This window comes from Lucilia sericata, unplaced genomic scaffold (assembly GCF_015586225.1).
Source record: "Lucilia sericata isolate MDLA Ls3-8-SP2 unplaced genomic scaffold, ASM1558622v1 Contig001417F_arrow, whole genome shotgun sequence".
NCBI classification, from domain to species: Eukaryota; Metazoa; Arthropoda; class Insecta; order Diptera; family Calliphoridae; genus Lucilia; species Lucilia sericata.
The window spans coordinates 92,206-114,312 of NW_023995350.1; the positions used below are offsets into that span (position 1 = coordinate 92,206).

Sequence of the window (22,107 nt, forward strand, 5' to 3'; positions counted from 1 at the left end):
CAAAAACTCTAAAATAGTCGGAAAAACTCGAAAAAAATAAAAAATAGTCGAAAAAAGTCGAAAAAAAGTCGAAATAAGTCGAAAATAGTCAAAAAGTCGTAAAAAATCGAAAAGTCGAAAAGTCGGAAAAAGTCGAAAAGTTGAAAAAAGTCGAAAAAAGTCGAAAAGTCGAAAAAAGTCGAAAAGTCGAAAAGTCGAAAAAAGTCGAAAAGTCGGAAAAAGTCGAAAGGTCGAAAAAAGTCGGAAAAAGTCGAAAAGTCGGAAAAAGTCGACCATTTATAAAATACTAAAAGTCGAAAAGTCTAAAAGTCGACTTTTAAATAAATGAAAAAGGTCGAAAAGTCGAAAAATCGACTTTTCATAAAATGGAAAAAGTCGAAAGGTCGAAAAGTCGACTTTTAACTAAATGCAAAAAGTCGAAAAGTCGACTTTTCGTTTCAACTATAGAACCCTAATTTGTTATATTCTTTAGAACTTGTGTTATTGTTAGTATAATTTTTCTACAAAACATCTTTTATACTAACAAATCTTCTAATATTTGCTATAGATAGAAAAAAACATTCTTTATTACCATCTTTAGTTTAATACAAAAAATCTTACTTTATTAACAAACTAAACTAAATAAACTTAAAAATAAGATTTTCTTTATTAAATTATAAAAATTATCTTGTTTTCAAAAACAATTCAAACGTTTCTATATCACTTTTAGCTACTTTACGTACAAAATAATGATTATTACCCTCTACTAAAGATTTCGGCGATATATACATATCCTTCTCCGGATCATATTGAGCGCGTCCTAACATTTTTAAAAATTCATGACGTTCCCGTAAACGAAACTCTCGTGAGGTTTAAAATTTCCGGCTGTTGTAATATCATTTGATGCGATAGTTGCATTTCCTGATGAACATAGGCAAAACGTTCAATAAGATCATCAGGTTCTGTGAAATTTGAAAAAAAAAACAATATTAATATTATTTTTAAATAAATAAAAATAAATTTAGCTTACTCAATAGCCATAATCGTGGTTTACTTAAGAGTAAACATTTAATTTCTTCCTTATCGAAACCCATTTCCTCGCGTATACTAAATGTGGCCTGACGTATATGTTCCATGTTGTAGGTGATCAAGCGCGGTAATTTACTGGCTAGAAAACGAACATCATCACCTCTTAAGGAGAATTCCTTTTGAAAATAGCCCAGTCGTTTATCAATACGCTTAGTGGAGAACATTAACCAAAAGGGATTGAGTGTGAGAATACGTTGGATTTGTATTGCACTAAAACGTTTCGCTTCCATATAATTTACTCTAGTTTGTAGGTCATCTAGGTCGACTTTGAATATTAAGGGATTTTTGGTTATAACATCACCAAAACTTTCGGCTGGCACTCCTTGATCTTTAAGAAATAACAGACGAGGTTTAACATCCTGTTCTAGATCCAATTTCAATACAAATTCTGGCAAGCCCTTGCGCCTTTCAATGGCACTTAAGTCTACACCCAATTGTATGAATTGCTGCAGTAATTCCGATTTGTCGACATAAGCCGCCAAGTTGTAGGTGGGTAAAAGTGGCTGTTTGCTAACTTCCGTGGATAGCTGCTCTTCCTTAGAGTCTTCCTGTCTTTTTAAAGTTTTATTTTTGTGCGGTTCTAAAATTTCTTTTAGCTGCTGCATACTAAGGCCACCCGTCAATTCGGCCAATTCTTTTTGTGCCAATTTTACCTCATCTTTTTCTTCTTCGCCACTGGTGACAGAAGGTAGGGCGCTAAATTCTACCCTTCGTTGTGGTAAACCTCTTAGATAACGTTTTGGTACATTAGTTTTAGTTAAATTTGTTAAAATTCGTAAATTTCGTAATATTAACATGTTGGTTTGTTTACTTTTTATTTACTTTGAGTTTGTTGCTATTGTAGTTTGAGTTGACAGCTAAAACAGCTGCTGGAGTGCCTTTAGTGTTGGAAAGTGTTGTTATAAATATAGTGTAGCCAGATGTAATCTTTAAAACTTTTAATGCATACTTTTAGGCATGTGTCTACAATAGAGAAAAAACAGTATACATATAAACAAATTTTTCTATAGAAAAATTGTAGTAAAACATTAAACTAATAAGTTCTGTACAGGAAATCTTTTGTACTTATAATTTGTCTTAAGGGATTGTGTTATAATGAGAATTTTTCGTATAGTAAAGCTGTTATACTAACAAGTTTTATATACAAAAATTGTTATACTAACAAGTTTTCTACTTAAAAACAGTTATACTGATACATTTTCTATAAAAAAACTATTACACTAACACTTGTATGAAGGATAAGCTGTTATACCAATAACTTATCTAAATAAAAACTGTTATAAAAATAATTATTCTAGAAATTTATCTTAAGAAAACTGTTATACTGACAATTTATCAAAAAAAACTGTTATACCAAAAATTTTTCTTTAGAACATATTATTATAAGAATTATTTAAAAAAACTCTTTATAATTAAATTTTTCAAACAAAACTGTTATACTAACAATTTACTGTAGAAAACCAGTTATAATTGCAATTTAAAAAAACTGTTACAAAAAAAATTTCTGAAAAAAACTGTTATATTAATAATTTTCGGAAAGAAAAAGAGTTATATTAACAATTTTTCTAAAGAAAAACTGTTATACTAATTATTTTTCTAAAGAAAAACAGTTTATACTAACAATTTTTCTAAAAAATACTGTTATACTAACATTTTTTCGAAAGAAAAACTGTTATACTAACTATTTTTTCTAAAGAAAAACTATTATATTAACAAATTTTCTAAAGAAAAACTGTTATACTAAATTTTTTTTTAGAAAAAACGTTACACTAAAAATTTTCTAAAGAAAAACTGTTATACTAAACTTTTTTGAAAGAAAAACTGTTACACTAACATTTTTATTAAAGAAAAATTGTCATATTAACAATTTTTCGAAAGATAAACTGTTGTACTATTTATTTTTCGAAATAAAAACTGTTATACTAACAATTTTTCTCAAGAAAAACTGTTATACTAACAACTTTTCTAAAGAAAAACTGTTATACTAACATTTTTTCTAAAAAAAAACTCTTTCTACAGAAAAACTGTTATACTAACAAATTGTCTAAAGGAAAACTGTTATATTAAGAAATTTTCCAAAGAAAAACTGCTATACGAAAAGTTTTTGTAGAAAAACCGTTACACTAACAATTTTTCTAAAAGAAAAACTAAAAATTGTTTGAAAGAAAAACTGTTATACTAACAATTTGTCTAAGGAAAAACAGTTAAACTAATAGTTTTTCTAAGTAAAAACTGTTTTACCAACAAATTTTCTAATGAAAAATTGTTATACTAACAATTTTTGGAAAGAAAACTGTTATACTAGCAATTTTTGGAAAGAAAAACTTTTATACTAAAAATTTTTCTAAAGAAAAACTTTTATACTAACATTTGTTTCAAAGAAAAACTTTTATACTAACAACTTTTCTAAGGAAAAACTGTTGTATTAAAAAACCGTTACACTAAGAATTTTTCTAAAGAAAAACTGTTATACTTACAACTTTTCTAAAGAAAAATTGTTATACTAACATTTTTTCTAAAAAAAAACTCTTTCTAAAGAAAAAACTGTTATACTAACAAATTGTCTAAAGGAAAACTGTTATATTAAGAAATTTTCCAAAGAAAAACTGCTATACGAAAAGTTTTTGTAGAAAAACCGTTACACTAACAATTTTTCTAAAAGAAAAACTAAAAATTGTTTGAAAGAAAAACTGTTATACTAACAATTTGTCTAAGGAAAAACAGTTAAACTAATAGTTTTTCTAAGTAAAAACTGTTTTACCAACAAATTTTCTAATGAAAAACTATTATACTAACAATTTTTGGAAAGAAAAACTGTTATACTAGCAATTTTTTGGAAAGAAAAACTTTTTATACTAAAAATTTTTCTAAAGAAAAACTTTTATACTAACATTTGTTTCAAAAGAAAAACTTTTATACTAACAACTTTTCTAAGGAAAAACTGTTGTATTAAAAAACCGTTACACTAAGAATTTTTCTAAAGAAAAACTGTTATACTTACAACTTTTCTAAAGAAAAATTGTTATACTAACATTTTTTCTAAAAAAAACTCTTTCTAAAGAAAAAACTGTTATACTAACAAATTGTCTAAAGGAAAACTGTTATATTAAGAAATTTTCCAAAGAAAAACTGCTATACGAAAAGTTTTTGTAGAAAAACCGTTACACTAACAATTTTTCTAAAAGAAAAACTAAAAATTGTTTGAAAGAAAAACTGTTATACTAACAATTTGTCTAAGGAAAAACAGTTAAACTAATAGTTTTTCTAAGTAAAAACTGTTTTACCAACAAATTTTCTAATGAAAAACTGTTATACTAACAATTTTTGGAAAGAAAAACTGTTATACTAGCAATTTTTGGAAAGAAAAACTTTTATACTAAAAATTTTTCTAAAGAAAAACTTTTATACTAACATTTGTTTCAAAAGAAAAACTTTTATACTAACAACTTTTCTAAGGAAAAACTGTTATATTAAAAAACCGTTACACTAAGAATTTTTCTAAAGAAAAACTGTTATACTTACAACTTTTCTAAAGAAAAATTGTTATACTAACAATTCTTATACTGTTATACACTATTTGAAAAATGTAAAACAAGTAAATTTTTTACAAATTATTTTTCTTTGCAAAAATTTTCCTCGAAACAAAGACAATAACAAAAAATTAGTCCATAAACCAAGTTGGTATGCATAACTTTTATTACAACTTTACGTTGGGGTGCGTAGCTGGTTGATCACAACATTTAAAATAAATGATATACGGAACACATGCTTGAAGACGCTCATTGAAAAAGTAATTATCGCCACAGGTATATTCCTCCACTTCCAAATTATTTTCACATTTAATATAATTGCGGCAATTATTAAAAGAACTGTTAACGAGCATATTACCACGGCCATCACAACGATTATAATCGCATTTAACATCGATTGGATCTAAACATTCTCCTTGCGCTTCACTGAAAAGCTTTCCAGCCGGACACTGGAACCAAATAGGTTGTTCATCTTGAGCAAATTCTCCCATAGGGGCGCAAACAAAGTAACCGCGACAAGAACCACCATCTGCTTTTTTCACTATATTAGTAATATTCTTTGGACATAAATTCGCGGCTATTGGATGGGCATTACAAATTACATTCTTCTTCTTATCACAAGATCCCTTTTCCACATTAAAGTATTGATTTTTGCAATAAACAGGCTTTTGTACGCCTTTGCTGCATACATAGTATTGTGAACAATCATTCTCATTACGAAACGCGGTTTTATCCTTCACCAGTTCACAAATATTATTAACATCTTTGCACGTAGAATCGCGAGGATAAACGCACTCTTGTCTAGTCTCATTAAAATAGTACTGCCAATCACAACTGCTGGCATAGGCTTCACCATTTAGACAATAATAACAGCCACGACAATTGGTTGGGTCCGCTACGAATCTTCCGTCACTTATACCCATACAACGATTATCACATATTGCAGTGGTATCAAGATTTGCGACACATTTTTCTTGTTCCGTATCATATTTCAAATTGCCGGAACAAGTGAAAATTTCACCACTATTGCCATTACACACCATATACTGTTCACAAGATCCGGGAACACGTACTTTTGTGCCGTTTTTGAATAAACGACAGAGTTTTGTGTGGTCTGAGGCATCTGCTGAGATTGTTGTAAATAGGTACACTACAAAAAGGAGTACTATTAAAAGCTGCAATGCTGCAATTAAAAAAGAAATACATTGAGTTTAGTAGATAACAACTCAGAGATATTTGCAAAGTCATGTGTCTTCTTAATAGGAGATTCTAAGAGATGTAAAAAATATAGACTAGACTATACACTGGACTAAAGGTCAGACTATAGATTAGACTATAGACTAGACTATAGACTAGATTATAGACTAGACTATAGACTAGACTATAGACTAGACTATAGACTAGACTAGACTAGACTATAGACTAGACTATAGACTAGACTATAGACTAGACTATAGACTAGACTATAGACTAGACTATAGACTAGACTATAGACTAGACTATAGACTAGACTATAGAACTAGACTATAGACGAGACTATAGACTAGACTATAACGACATAGACTAGACTACTAGACTACTATAGACTAGACTATAGACTAGACTAGACTAGATATAGACTAGACTTAGACTAGACTATAGACTAGACCTATAGACTGATATCGACTAGACTATAGACTAGACTATAGACTTAGACTATTAGACTAGACTAATAGACTAGAATATAGACTAGACTATAGACTAGACTATAGACTAGACTATAGACTAGACTCAATAGACTAGACGATAGACTAGACTATAGACTAGACTATAGACTAGACTATAGACTAGACTATAGACTAGACTATAGACTAGACTATAGACTAACTATAGACTAGACTATAGACTAGACTTAGACTAGACTATAGACTAGACTATAGACTAGACTATAGACTAGACTATAGACTAGACTATAGACTAGACTATAGACTAGACTATAGACTAGACTATAGACTAGACTAAGGACTAAGACTAGACTATAGATAGACTATAGACTAGGAACTATAGACATAGACTATAGACTAGACTATAGACTAGGACTATAGACTAGACTATAGACTAGACTATAGACTAGACTATAGACTAGACTATAGACTAGGACTATAGACTAGACTATAGACTAGGGTAGTGTGTAGAGGGTAGTGGTCGAGGGGGTTTGTGTTTAGTCGTGGACAATCGTGCATGCCTATCAGTAGGGCTGTAGGTATCCTTGAAAGTTTCACACCTCCTGCGTTATCGAAAAAAAAAAAAAAAAAAAAAACTATAGACTAGACTATAACTAGACTATAGACTAGACTATAGACTAGACTATAGACTAGACTAAAGACAAGATAATAGACTAGACAATAGACTAGACTATAGACTTGACTATAGACTAGACTATAGACTAGACTATAGACTAGACTATAGACTAGACTATAGACTAGACTATAGACTAGACTATAGACTATAGACTAGACTATAGACTAGACTATAGACTAGACTATAGACTAGACTATAGACTAGACTATAGACTAGACTATAGACTAGACTATAGACTAGACTATAGACTAGACTATAGACTAGACTATAGACTAGACTATAGACCTAGACTATAGACTAGACTATAGACTAGACAATAGACTAGACTATAGACTAGACTATAGACTAGACTATAGACCACACTATAGACTAGACTAAAGACTAGACAATAGACTAGACTATAGACTAGACTATAGACTAGACTATAGACTAGACTATAGACTAGACTATAGACTAGACTATAGACTAGACTATAGACTAGACTATAGACTAGACTATAGACTAGACTAATAGACTAGACTAATAGACTCGGACTATAGACCTAAGACTAAATTAGACTAGACAATAGACTAGACTATAGACTTGACTATAGACTAGACTATAGACTAGACTATGACTAGACTATAGACTAGACTACAGACTAGACTATAGACTAGACTATAGACTACACTATAGACTAGACTATGGACTAGACCTATGACTAGACTATAGACTAGACTATAGACTAGACTATGACTAGACCTATAGACTAGACGTATAGACTAGACTATAGACTAGATCTAGACTAGATATAGACTAGACTATAGACTAGACTATAGACTAGACTATAGACTAGACTATAGACTAGACTATAGACTAGACTATAGCCTAGACTATAGACTAGACTATAGACTAGACTATAGACTAGACTATAGACTAGACATAGACTAGCTATAGACTAGACTATAGACTAGACTATAGACTAGACTATAGACTAGACTATAGACTAGACTAGACTAGACTATAGACTAGATTTAGACTAGACTATAGCCAAGACTATAGGACTAGACTAGGCTATAGACTAGACTATAGACTAGACCAACGGTTCCCAAAAGGGGGTCCGCGGACCCCTAGTGGTCCGTAGCAAAATCCTAGGGGGTCCGCGAAGACGAACGAAAATAATCATGAATAAAAAGTATTCTCTATATGTTAGAAAATATTAAAAATATCTCCAAATTTTTCATAAATACTAAAATACACAATTTTTATTCAATAATCCCAGATTTGTTGATGACTTTTTGAATTTTATTGTTTCGGTCGTTTATCAGGATGAAGCTAGGCCATACAAATTTATTGTTTCACTTTTATAAAGTAAAGTATTACGTGATTTGTAATTTTTATAAATGTATATGTATCGAAATAAATGTTTTTATATCAGACGGATAATGATTTGCCTTAGAATTAAATACTGATATTAGTATCCCGGAATATGAAGTTAGGTCACATTTCATAATATTTTTTAAATTGTAAGCAAAAGTGTTAATCTAGTTAATTTTAAATATAAATATTCCATTCCGACGTGATACACAGATTTTAACTTCATTTTGTTGTCCAATATTATTAAATCAACATCAGAAAATTCATAGCGTTTTGCGTAAATAGTCAAAACCAGGCAGTAAAATAATTCGTAGGTATTTTAAAATTCAAATTTAAGATCCAAATTCACAGTACATTCGCAAAGAGTTCAGGTCATATTTTATGTGGGTAACGCATTCCGCAACAGCATCGAAGAAGTCTAACTTTCACATATTTTCCCGAAAACTTAGCTTACATACTCAGCTCACTCCTACGCAAAAAAAATTAGAAACATGACTCTTTAAGCACATGTCGACAATACTTGATAAAGAAACCTTTTCGTTACCCTGACGAGAAATGAACATGAAAGCTCTCACGATCATAAAATTAAACATCATGTTAGAAGTCATTCTATATTTAAAACCATGCAATTGAAAACATCTCCGAAATACTAAATATTCTCAATGTACGGGAATATTGTATAGGGTTTATGGACCAGGACTAAGACAATTTTCGGATGAACAATTATTTATAACAATAAGATATCAAAATATGTATGGGGGTCCGTGAAATTAAATAAATTCCTCAAGGGGTCCGCGAAGTAAAAAACGGTGGGAACCGCTGGACTAGACCATAGACTAAACTATAGACTAGACTACACTATAGACTGGACTATAGTCAAGATTATAGACTAGACTATAGTCAAGATTATAAACTAGACTATAGTCAAGATTATATACTAGACTTTAGTAAAGACTAGAAAGTGTTTTAAGACCACATTTTAACATCCCAAAACGATATGTTTTAGCCATTCCGAATTGTTTACTTTGTTTTTATAATATTTTAAAGCACAATCTCTATTAATGTTCTCTTTCGTTACAATATTATATTATTAATTATAAAACTTTGACAAGTTTGCAAATTATGACATTTTTTTTGACAATTATTAAATTAGAATTTCTTGTAAACATACATATCTATATTTTTGTTATCTATAACATGTCACTATTTTTTGGTTTTTATATGTATGTATACCTTTCATTTTCACTATTTCAGCTATAGTTTTTATATGGAGATGTTTTCCCTTAGCAATTCACAGAGCAACTAATTGCTCTTACAAATTGCAGGTACCTTTAAAAGATATTTCAAATTGAAAATTCTGTGGGGGTCTTATATCTAATCAAAACTTTGCTACCTCAATATATATATTTTTTCCTAGGTTTTGCACTTTTATTTTATTAGTCATTGATAATGTCAAATATATGTATATAGTATATAATCATTTGCACTTCATATTTGTCATTAAACATTTGTTTTAAGTTTTTACTAATTGTTTTAATTTGATTTGAGTAGGAAGATATCAGTATAGTGTAAACATGAGTGAAAGTGGTATTTCCTTTACACTGAAAGAAATATAGGATTTAAATACAAATAAATATATAAAGTCTTCAGATATTATGATTTTACCAACATATGTACATACATATTTAGAATCTATTAAAAATCCTTAATATATGTATGTATATCTATCTGTACAGTCTCATCTCTATCTAGATAATAATTTTCAATGGTTGTCTAAATATATTCATTTTCCCGGTGTCCCTTTTCTCACATCCACGTCACTGATAAATTTCCTCAATTATTAAAGACGTCAGAACAATTTAAAATTTACCAAGTCTTTATCTTATATTTCGCAATGTGCTTGTAAAATAGTATTACCTAGAGATAGTTTAAGTGTGCCATGATAACTGGTTTTTGTCACTGTAAAATTTCTACCTCCTGTTAAATAATTTCGCAAATTTTATTGAAAGTGAAATACGCAAAAAAAAAAAACTTAATCAAATTGTTTTGGAATATTCTACTATTCTAGATCTTTTTAACTGGCCAATTAATAACTACTATATGCAATAGTTGAGATAAGATATATAACGTAAGTTGTTAAAGCAAAAATCGAGATCAAATATAGAAAACTGTTCATTATGTAAGTTTCCGGATCAATTAAATTTTTAAAATACAGCTGTGATAAGAGATCAGGAAAAAGTTTCATTAATTCACTCAATCAAACTCATAAAAAGATTAAAATACGGTCTAGGCTATACGCTATAGAAAAGAATGTAGACTATACCATAGACTAGATTATAGTTCCGACTATAGTATAGATTATACTATAGGCTTGACTATATACTAGACTATAGACTAGACTTTAGACTAGAATATAGACTAGACTATTGACTAGACAATGGACTAGACTATAGAATAGAATATGGACTAGAATATAGACTAGACTATAGACTAGACTATATACTAAACAATAGACTAGACTATAGACAAGACTATAGACTAGACTATAGACTAGATTATAGACTAGACTATAGACTAGACTATAGACTAGACTATAGACTAGACCATAGACTAGACTATAGAATAGACTAGACTAGAATATATACTAGACTATAGACTATACTATAGACTATAGACTAGACTATAGAATATACAATAGACTAGACTATAGACTAGAATATAGACTAGTCTATAGACTAACTATAGACTATACTATAGACTAGACTATAGACTAAACATAGACTAGACTATAGACAGACTATAGACTAGACTATAGACTAGATATAGACTGACTATAGAATAGACTAGACTAGATATACTAGACTATAGACTAGACTATAGACTAGACTATAGACTAGACTATAGACTATACATAGACTAGACTATAGACTAGACTATAGACTAGTATAGACTAGACTATAGACTATACTATAGACTAGACTATAGACTAGATACTATAGACTAGACTATAGACTAGACTATAGACTAGACTATAGACTAGACTATAGACTAGACTATAGACTAGACTATAGACTAGACTATAGACTAGACTATAGACTAGACTATAGACTAGACTATAGACTAGACTAGATACTATAGACTAGACTATAGACTAGACTATAGACTAGACTATAGACTAGACTATAGACTAGACTATAGACTAGACTATAGACTAGACTATAGACTAGACTATAGACTAGACTATAGACTAGACTATAGACTAGACTAACTAGACTATAGACTAGACTATAGACTAGACTATAGACTACTTAGACTAGACTATAGACTAGACTATAGACTAGACTATAGACTAGACTATAGACTAGACTATAGACTAGACTATAGACTAGACTATAGACTAGACTATAGACTAGACTATAGACTAGACTATAGACTAGACTATAGACTAGACTATAGACTAGACTATAGACTAGACTATAGACTAGACTATAGACTAGACTATAGACTAGACTATAGACTAGACTATAGACTAGACTATAGACTAGACTATAGACTAGACTATAGACTAGACTATAGACTAGACTATAGACTAGACTATAGACTAGACTATAGACTAGACTATAGACTAGACTATAGACTAGACTATAGACTAGACTATAGACTAGACTATAGACTAGACTATAGACTAGACTATAGACTAGACTATAGACTAGACTAGACTAGACTATAGACTAGACTATAGACTAGACTATAGACTAGACTATAGACTAGACTATAGACTAGACTATAGACTAGACTATAGACTAGACTATAGACTAGACTATAGACTAGACTATAGACTAGACTATAGACTAGACTATAGACTAGACTAGACTAGACTATAGACTAGACTATAGACTAGACTATAGACTAGACTATAGACTAGACTATAGACTAGACTATAGACTAGACTATAGACTAGACTATAGACTAGACTATAGACTAGACTATAGACTAGACTATAGACTAGACTATAGACTAGACTAGACTATAGACTAGACTATAGACTAGACTATAGACTAGACTATAGACTAGACTATAGACTAGACTATAGACTAGACTATAGACTAGACTATAGACTAGACTATAGACTAGACTATAGACTAGACTATAGACTAGACTATACTAGACTATAGACTAGACTATAGACTAGACTATAGACTAGACTATAGACTAGACTATAGACTAGACTATAGACTAGACTATAGACTAGACTATAGACTAGACTATAGACTAGACTATAGACTAGACTATATAGACTATAGACTAGACTATAGACTAGACTATAGACTAGACTATAGACTAGACTATAGACTAGACTATAGACTAGACTATAGACTAGACTATAGACTAGACTATAGACTAGACTATAGACTAGACTAGACTATAGACTATAGACTAGACTATAGACTAGACTATAGACTAGACTATAGACTAGACTATAGACTAGACTATAGACTAGACTATAGACTAGACTATAGACTAGACTATAGACTAGACTATAGACTAGACTATAGACTAGACTAGACTATATACTAGACTAGACTATAGACTAGACTATAGACTAGACTATAGACTAGACTATAGACTAGACTATAGACTAGACTATAGACTAGACTATAGACTAGACTATAGACTAGACTATAGACTAGACTATAGACTAGACTATAGACTAGACTATAGACTAGACTATAGACTAGACTATAGACTACACTATAGACTAATGCTATATTGACAATAGGCTAGGCTACAATAAAGTTTTCGCATTATAAATAACGGATACGCTGTTTTTGAACATGATTTATCTTCAATGGATTCATTCGTCTATAAAATCTTGAAGCTGGTGATATAGCAGAAATTGTCCAATTGGTGAATAAACTGGTCTTACCATAAGACAGTACGTGCCAAAAAGTCTATTAATTTATGCTCTTTATATTTATAAATTATCAAGTATTTTTTCCTATTCTTTTAGATACAAATCTAAATGCAGAATCTAATCATAAATAGATATTCGCATTATAAATTGTAACGTCCTATCTTATGGCCCCTTTGTTGTTATGGTAGTTAATATTTTGAATACATATATTGAAAGTAATCTTATCGTAACTAATATTTATCACAAATTTATTTTAAAAATAAATTCGAGTCTTAAATAATAAAATAAACATATATGTACATACATATATTTGAAATAACTTCAGTCTTTTGCTAAACACCCAACAGTTCGGTCCTTAAAATTCAACATGAAAGGTAAATTAAATAATTAAAAGAAAATTCCATAATGATAACACAATTTTCCCTCATAAAAGATCCTTTATTAATCTGTTTGGCGGCCGTGGCTCTAATGTGGTCAATACTGCCCGTAACTATAGTGGGGCAACGTAATGCTGATCCTTGTCGTCTTTTCCCAATGAAACTAAATTGCGTGATCCAGATGATTGTAGTCAAGAAATCATATGTATTGATTTTAAATCAACTCCTGGTGTTCAATGTAAGGGCTCCACACCTTTCTACAATAAGGATACATTCAAATGCGTAAAAGATTTAACCGATCGCAGTACATGCGAAATCGATTGTAAAAATAAATCTCATACATTTGTACAAGATCCAAAATCATGCTATGGTTATTATTATTGTCAAGACGAAGATTTGGCTCTATATGGTCACTGTCCACAAAGTTATCACTTTGATCAGACTGAGCAGATGTGTATTTATGATTTTAATTCGACCTGCAGCTCTCATAAATTGAACTTTTGCGCCATCGTTACGACGGGCATTAAATTTAAAGATGAATCCAATTGCGGAAAATATTTCGAATGTGTACAGAATAAAGCAACGAAAAACGTAACACTTAAAAATGCATTTTGTGAAAGCACCGCACCTTTTTATCATCCCGCTAATGGAACATGTATAAAAGAAACTATAGAAGGATGTCATCCAGTACCGGAAAATGTCTGTGGTTCAGGAAAAGGAATTAAAAGAAATAAATTCGTCAATGATGGAGCTACTTGTGGTGGCACTTTCTTTTGTGCTGATTATGGCTCTAAACCAGATCCAAATCCTCAATGGTATAAATGTCCGAATAATTTGTTTTTTAGCGAGGTGGAACAAATGTGCGTAGATCCATTGAAAGTTGCATGCCATAGAGATCGTTGTGAGGGTAGTAAGAGAACATTTGTGGTCAGTAGTGAAAGTGGTTGTCGTCATTATCTTCGATGTGAAAATGGTGTTCAAGTGGGAGGAGGAAAGTGTGTTAATACATTCTTCGACGAAGAACAGGGTATATGTACCACGGAAATAATAAAATATCCAGCTTGTTATCATAAATAATAGAATAAATCATGTACATACCTATATGTATATAAATAGAGTATAATATGTTGCGATTTACTTTTTTATTTGAAATATCGACAAAATCAACCCATAGATTAGACTATAGATTGGACTATAGAGTAGACTATAGACTAGACTATAGACTAGACTATAGACTAGACTATAGACTAGACTATAGACTAGACTATAGACTATAGACTAGACTATAGACTAGACTATAGACTAGACTATAGACTAGACTATAGAATAGACTATAGACTAGACTATAGACTAGACTATAGACTAGACTATAGACTAGACTATAGACTAGACTATAGACTAGACTATAGACTAGACTATAGACTATAGACTAGACTATAGACTAGACTATAGACTAGACTATAGACTAGACCTATAGACTAGACTATAGACTAGACTATAGACTAGACTATAGACTAGACTATAGACTAGACTATAGACTAGACTATAGACTAGAGACTATAGACTAGACTGAATAGACTAGACTATAGACTAGACTATAGACTAGACTATAGACTAGACTATAGACTAGACTATAGACTAGACTATAGACTAGACTATAGACTAGACTATAGACTAGACTATAGACTAGAACTATAGACTAGACTATAGACTAGACTATAGACTAGACTATAGACTAGACTATAGACTAGACTATAGACTAGACTATAGACTAGACTATAGACTAGACTATAGACTAGACTATAGACTAGACTATAGACTAGACTATAGACTAGACTATAGACTAACTATAGACTAGACTATAGACTAGACTATAGACTAGACTATAGACTAGACAGAACTAGACTAGACTAGACTATAGACTAGACTATAGACTAGACTATAGACTAGACTATAGACTAGACTAGACTATAGACTAGACTAGACTATAGACTAGACTATAGACTAGACTATAGACTAGACTATAGACTAGACTATAGACTAGACTATAGACTAGACTATAGACTAGACTATAGACTAGACTATAGACTAGACTAGACTAGACTATAGACTAGACTATAGACTAGACTATAGACTAGACTATAGACTAGACTATAGACTAGACTATAGACTAGACTATAGGCTAGACTATAGACTAGACTATAGACTAGACTATAGACTAGACTATAGACTAGACTATAGACTAGACTACAGACTAGACTATAGACTATATAGACTATACTATAGATTAGGCTATAGACTAGAGTATATACTAGACTATAGACTAGACTATATACTAGACTATAGACTAGACTATAGACTAGACTATAGACTATAGACTAGACTATAGACTAGACTATAGACTAGACTATAGACTAGACTATAGACTAGACTATAGACTAGACTATAGACTAGACTAGATTCGACTAGACTAGACTATAGACTAGACTATAGACTAGACTACAGACCAGACGATAGATTAGACTATAGACTAGACTATAGACTATAGACTAGACTATAGACTAGACTATAGACTAGACTATAGACTAGACTATAGACTAGACTATAGACTAGACTATAGACTAGACTATAGACTAGACTATAGACTAGACTATAGACTAGACTATAGACTAGACTATAGACTAGACTATAGACTAGACTATAGACTAGACTACAGACTAGACTATAGACTAGACTATAGACTAGACTATAGACTAGACTATAGACTAGACTATAGACTAGATTATAGACTAGACTATAGACTAGACTATAGACTAGACTAGACTATAGACTAGACTATAGACTAGACTATAGACTAGACTATAGACTTGACTATAGACTAGACTATAGACTAGACTATAGACTAGACTATAGACTAGACTATAGACTAGACTATAGACTAGACTATATACTAGACTATAGACCAGACTATAGACTAGGCTATAGAACTGAACTAGAACTGAACTAGAACTGAACTAGAACTGAACTAGAACTGAACTAGAACTGAAATAGAACTGAACTAGAACTGAACTAGAACTGAACTAGAACTGAACTAGAACTGAACTAGAACTGAACTAGAACTGAACTAGAACTGAACTAGAACTGAACTAGAACTGAACTAGAACTGAACTAGAATTGAACTAGAACTGAACTAGAACTGAACTAGAACTGAACTAGAACTGAACTAGAACTGAACTAGAACTGAACTAGAACTGAACTAGAACTGAAATAAAACTAAACTAAAATTCTACTAGAACTGAACTAAAATTTAAATTGCTATACTATGAATTAGAAATTATATACACTAGGATTTACAATGGACTAGAAAATACAAACAAGTTATTGTATGTATAAATGTGAATGTATTTAGTAAAGTTTTTATTTTTTATTAGTCATTAATTTATTAAAATTTTTTCTCACAAATCGGATATGTAATTTTTGTATAGACACAAGTTTCAGTAACTGGATCGAAATATTTATTATTATCACATGGAACTTCTTTGTGCGTATAGCCATTGGTACATTCTAAATAATGCTTACAACCAGGTTTTTCGCTCAATACTTTGCCACTCATATGACCATCACAACGATCTTCATCACATTTAACATAATTTTGATCACGACAGTATTGTGTTTCTTCATCGAAAAAAAAATTCTTTTGACATTGACCCCAAGTCGGTTTTTCATCAGGATCATAATTCCAAGACCCATCTTTTTCTGTTTTCTTGGGCTTGCTCTTGCAATAGAAAAAGCCACGACAAGTGGCTTGGTCCTTTACGAAAGCATTAAGTATGGCCAATTTTGGATTTCCACAGGCATAGTCGGGTATCGGATGTTTATAGCAATTGACCTTTGCTTTTTCAATACAGTCACCTGAACGTGCATCGTAATAATTTCCCAATGTGCAGTTTTTTTCTTGAAGAGCCTCATTTTTATCGCATTCGTAGTATTTGCGACAATTATTTTCATCCCAAATACTTACCGATGTTTTAGCCACTTTACATATATCGAAGGTTTTGTCGCATTTACCATTATCGTAAATACATCTTTGTTCCGTTTGATTGAACATTTGTCCCACGGGACAGAAACCTGTCTGACTAACTGTGCCATTTTTGCATTCATGCCATTCCCCACAATTTTTTTCATCTGCAATCCATTTATGACTAGATTTTGAACATACTGGTGTGCAATAACTGTCGGGTTTTTTAGGTTTTCCACAATCCATTGTTGACAATAAAACTATTTTATCACCGTTACATTTTATGGAATGCGGCGTACTTTTGCCATCTTGACATATTAATGTTTCAGTGCAGGAACTGGGATTACGCACAATTTCACCATTCTTGAAATAACGACAGACATCTTCGGATAATGGTACTCGTAGTTCGATTGTGTAATATTTAGGCAAAAACAGAATTCCCATAAAGAGTTTAATCACAACAGGATACGCTGATAGAGTGTAATAAGAAAGGAAACAATATTAGTCCTAGAGTTTAATAATAAACGTATCTGCTGAACAATATTTAGCTTTATAATTTTTTTGTACCTTTCATGGTTTTTTTGCTTAAGAAAACCAAACCGAACTATATTTGTAGAACTTTCAGAAATAACTAAATTTGAATGCAAAATGTTTTGGTTATAAATGAAATATTACTTTGTCTTAAGTTTTAATTAAAGAATGTTAGTTTTGATATTATACTATAGATTAAACATTTCGTTTGTAACAGTAAAAAAATACCCGGCACTGATGATTGACACTGATATATTTTAAAAAATAATGTGGTTTGGACCTACCCATCTTTCAAAGTAATTTTCTAAGAATGTTTTCTGGAAATTAAAAGGATTGAAAAGCAGCGAATATGTAGATTATAACAGAGACCCTACAATAAATACACCCTACGCACCACAGCTATAGACGTTATTAATACTCTATGGCAGGGTATTTTATAGTTCTACTTGAACTATGTTTTTTTATGTCAGTTTTTTGTTTCTGCTTTATCAATGTTGTGAACAAATTTGACATTACCTATTTATGACAAAAATTTAAAACAAAATATGTTTTGTCGAATCTTGCTGATAAAATTTTATTCATCATACAAAATTCTAATTAAATCCGCTTAATATTTATTCAATATTAATTGCAAGGCCCTCTTGGGGGTAAAATATGATGAACAGAGCAGAATATAAAATGGAACTAAAACAGAATTAGAACAGAATTAGAACAGAACTAGAGCAGAATTCGAACAGAATTAGAACAGAATTAGAACAGAACTAGAACAGAACTAGAACAGAACTAGAACAGAACTAGAACAGAACTAGAACAGAACTAGAACAGAACTAGAACAGAACTAGAACAGAACTAGAACAGAACTAGAAAAGAACTAGAACAGAATTAGAACAGAATTAGAACAGAACTAGAACAGAACTAGAACGAACTAGAAACAGAACTAGAACAGAACTAGAACAGAACTAGAACAGAACTAGAACAGAACTAGAACAGAACTTAGACAGAACTAGAACAGAACTAGAACAAACTAGAACAGAACTAGAACAGAACTAGAACAGAACTAGAACAGAACTAGAACAGAACTAGAACAGAACTAGAACAGAACTAGAACAGAACTAGAACAGAAACTAGAACAGAACTAGAACAGAACTAGAACAGAACTAGAACAGAACTAGAACAGAACTAGAACAGAACTAGAACAGAACTAGAACAGAACTAGAACAGAACTAGAACAGAACTAGAACAGAACTAGAACAGAACTAGAACAGAACTAGAACAGAACTAGAACAGAACTAGAACAGAACTAGAACAGAACTAGAACAGAACTAGAACAGAACTAGAACAGAACTAGAACAGAACTAGAACAGAACTTAGAACAGAACTAGAACAGAACTAGAACAGAACTAGAACAAAACTAGAACAGAACTAGAACAGAATTAGAACAGAACTAGAACAGAATTAGAACAGAATTAGAACAGAACTAGAACAGAACTAGAACAGAACTAGAACAGAATTAGAACAGAACTAGAACAGAACTAGAACAGAACTAGAACAGAACTAGAACAGAACTAGAACAGAACTAGAACAGAACTAGAACAGAACTAGAACAGAACTAGAACAGAATTAGAACAGACCTAGAACAGAACTAGAACAGAACTAGAACAGAACTAGAACAGAACTAGAACAGAACTAGAACAGAACTAGAATAGAGCTAGAACAGAACTAGAACTAGATCTGGAAATATTTAGTTAGTTACATAGTTAGTTTGAAAGGAGGATGTATATACATCAAATCCAGAGAAATACACCTTGGCGTCTATCGGTCCTGTTATGCGCTCCTTAATCAGTGCCTCAGGTGGGAATCGAACCCACCACCTCCGGTCTACCAGACTAGAACACTAACCACTAACCTACCGGAGGCCACTCTGGAAATTTTTAGATATGTATTTGAAATGATGAAGATGAGTAAAGATAAATAAATATCTTACTTTCACTCACCTGGCAATTCTTTTTTGGAATATTTATTACTTTTTATAAATCTTAAGAAAACTGCATACTGTTAGGCTTAAACAATTATTTCAAAGAGAAAATAATTTCGTAAAGAAAATAATAATTTTATTCAACAATTAGTGTTTGAATAAATTTTAATTAGTTTTTTGGCTTCTTCGTTGTTTTTGGCTTTTTTGTTGTTGTTTTTTTTTTTTGGTGGCTTTTTTGTGGTTTCGTTATCTAAAGCGGGGTTTTTATCCTCGGGTGTGGTTTCCACTGGCTCAGTTGTTGCTACTGTGGTTTCCACTTTCTCTGTTGTTGCTGGTGTAGTTTCCTCTGGCTCTTTTTTCGTTGGTGTCGTTTCCCCTGGCTCAGTTGTTGCTGGTGTAGTTTCCTCTGGCTCTTTTTTGGTTGGTGTCGTTTGCTCTGGCTCAGTTGTTGCTGGCTCCGTCTTCGATGGTGTAGTTTCCTGTGGATCAGTTTTCGCTGGTGTGGATTCTTTAGAGGGTTCTTCTGTTGTAGTGGCTGTTTCAATGTAACAAGCACCATTTTTATTTCTATAATCTGGTAAACCATCATCATTATTAGTACATATTTGTTGTTCTTCGTTAAAATAGCCGCTGACACACGTGCCCTTAACAATCTCCTTTCCATCTTCACATGCTATATAACCCATGCAAGTGGGATCAACAGAATTTACAAAAGTTGCATTGGAAAATTCACAACGATCACAGCCTTCGACCGGTGTAGCCTTTTGACGATTTTCGCACTTTTTTGTGTTCACATCGTAATATTCACCATTATCACATGAAATTTTATTCCACTTATATTTTGAATCGGATTCCGTACATTTGAAGTAAATAGAACAGACACCAGAGTTGGGAATTATTTTGTTCAGTTCAGTTTCATTACAGTTTTCGGTTGGTCCAGCGCACATATTGCCATTACTGGGTACACACATGCGTCTTTCGGCATTGTAGATCTTGTTTAAATTAAAAATAAATATTATATGTATGTAGTAGACTTTTGTTAAAGTTTTATATTAGATATAAAGACTTACCATTCCGTTGGTGCATTGGCCTTCTGTGTCATCGTTTCCGTAGCAAACATGCCAAGCGGCACAATCGTCGATATCACCAAAGAATTGACCAACTTGCATAATCTGACATATATTTTTTATCTCTATAGGTTCATCACTTTCTTGACAATCACCAACAACACACAGTTCTTCAGTTACATCAAAATACTGTCCATATGGACAGTCACCACTGGCAAATATTGCATCCTTCGTACAATAAATCCACCTATGACAATCATTAGGATCTGATATCCAAACTTGATCCTTACCCTTACATGGATTAGGAGTTTCAATATTACAATTCGCTGAAGAGGCAGATACACAATTTTGTTTATCTTTGCTAAAGACATCGCTACCGCTACAAGAGGTTTTAATTACTTGGCCATTGTCTTGGCAGATTGTACTACTTTTGGCATGATTTCAAACTGGGAAATTTAGTGCCAGTTGGTACAAGTTGACAGTAGCTGGCAACATCGTAGCCAGCATAGGCCGTTTGCAAGCTAAATGCTAAAAGTATGATGGCAACACTGGCCACTAGTGATGAAACTAAGGAAACAAGTTTGGACAACAGATATATATACAATAATATTAAAATAACCAAATACTTAATCCTTTTTGCTCACTACCACCCATGTTTAAAATTTTATTTCTTAAGCGAATTCCTCTGCTTTTCACCAGTCGTTAGATTTTTAACACTGACTATGTTTGTCCGAGATTGTGTGCCTTTTATAATAAAAGGTCTAGTACTTAGGCATTTGATTATTTCTAGATAGATATAAACTTAGCTATTATTTAAGATATAAAAATTAATTAAGCAAAATTTATTTACAAAATAAACTAAAAATTCCTTAATTTATAGATAAGATTTTCATTTATAATAAACTGACCTCAAGCACTAACAAACAGTAG

The 22,107-nt window shown here is 31.4% G+C and overlaps 5 protein-coding genes across 5 annotated transcripts; 1 reads left to right on the forward strand and 4 right to left on the reverse strand.

Moving 5' to 3' along the window:
* Positions 1-611: 611 nt before the first annotated feature.
* LOC119611308 (transcription termination factor 3, mitochondrial) lies at positions 612-1,896 on the reverse strand. The gene is given in 3 exon segments (XM_037966844.1): positions 612-851; positions 853-941; positions 1,010-1,896. Coding segments are annotated over 3 exon segments (1,134 nt in total). The 5' UTR covers positions 1,866-1,896; the 3' UTR covers positions 612-662.
* A 2,836-nt stretch (positions 1,897-4,732) lies between these two features.
* LOC119611309 (peritrophin-44) lies at positions 4,733-9,624 on the reverse strand. The gene is made up of 2 exons (XM_037966845.1): positions 9,528-9,624; positions 4,733-5,781 (listed from the first exon to the last, which is right to left on the reverse strand). Exons 1-2 carry the CDS (start codon positions 9,532-9,534, stop codon positions 4,766-4,768), a joined length of 1,023 nt encoding a protein of 340 aa, XP_037822773.1. The 5' UTR covers positions 9,535-9,624; the 3' UTR covers positions 4,733-4,765.
* Positions 9,625-13,537: 3,913 nt separating this feature from the next.
* Positions 13,538-14,711, forward strand: LOC119611306 (peritrophin-44-like). The gene is given in 3 exon segments (XM_037966841.1): positions 13,538-13,583; positions 13,643-13,738; positions 13,741-14,711. Coding segments are annotated over 3 exon segments (1,026 nt in total). The 5' UTR covers positions 13,538-13,576; the 3' UTR covers positions 14,664-14,711.
* A 2,289-nt stretch (positions 14,712-17,000) lies between these two features.
* Positions 17,001-18,237, reverse strand: LOC119611299 (peritrophin-48-like). The gene is made up of 2 exons (XM_037966834.1): positions 18,172-18,237; positions 17,001-18,074 (listed from the first exon to the last, which is right to left on the reverse strand). Exons 1-2 carry the CDS (start codon positions 18,176-18,178, stop codon positions 17,029-17,031), a joined length of 1,053 nt encoding a protein of 350 aa, XP_037822762.1. The 5' UTR covers positions 18,179-18,237; the 3' UTR covers positions 17,001-17,028.
* Positions 18,238-20,279: 2,042 nt separating this feature from the next.
* On the reverse strand, positions 20,280-21,899 carry LOC119611305 (peritrophin-48-like). Its single transcript, XM_037966840.1, is given in 5 exon segments — positions 20,280-20,330; positions 20,332-21,102; positions 21,181-21,597; positions 21,599-21,744; positions 21,825-21,899. Coding segments are annotated over 5 exon segments (1,392 nt in total). The 5' UTR covers positions 21,832-21,899.
* Between the last annotated feature and the right edge of the window lie 208 nt (positions 21,900-22,107).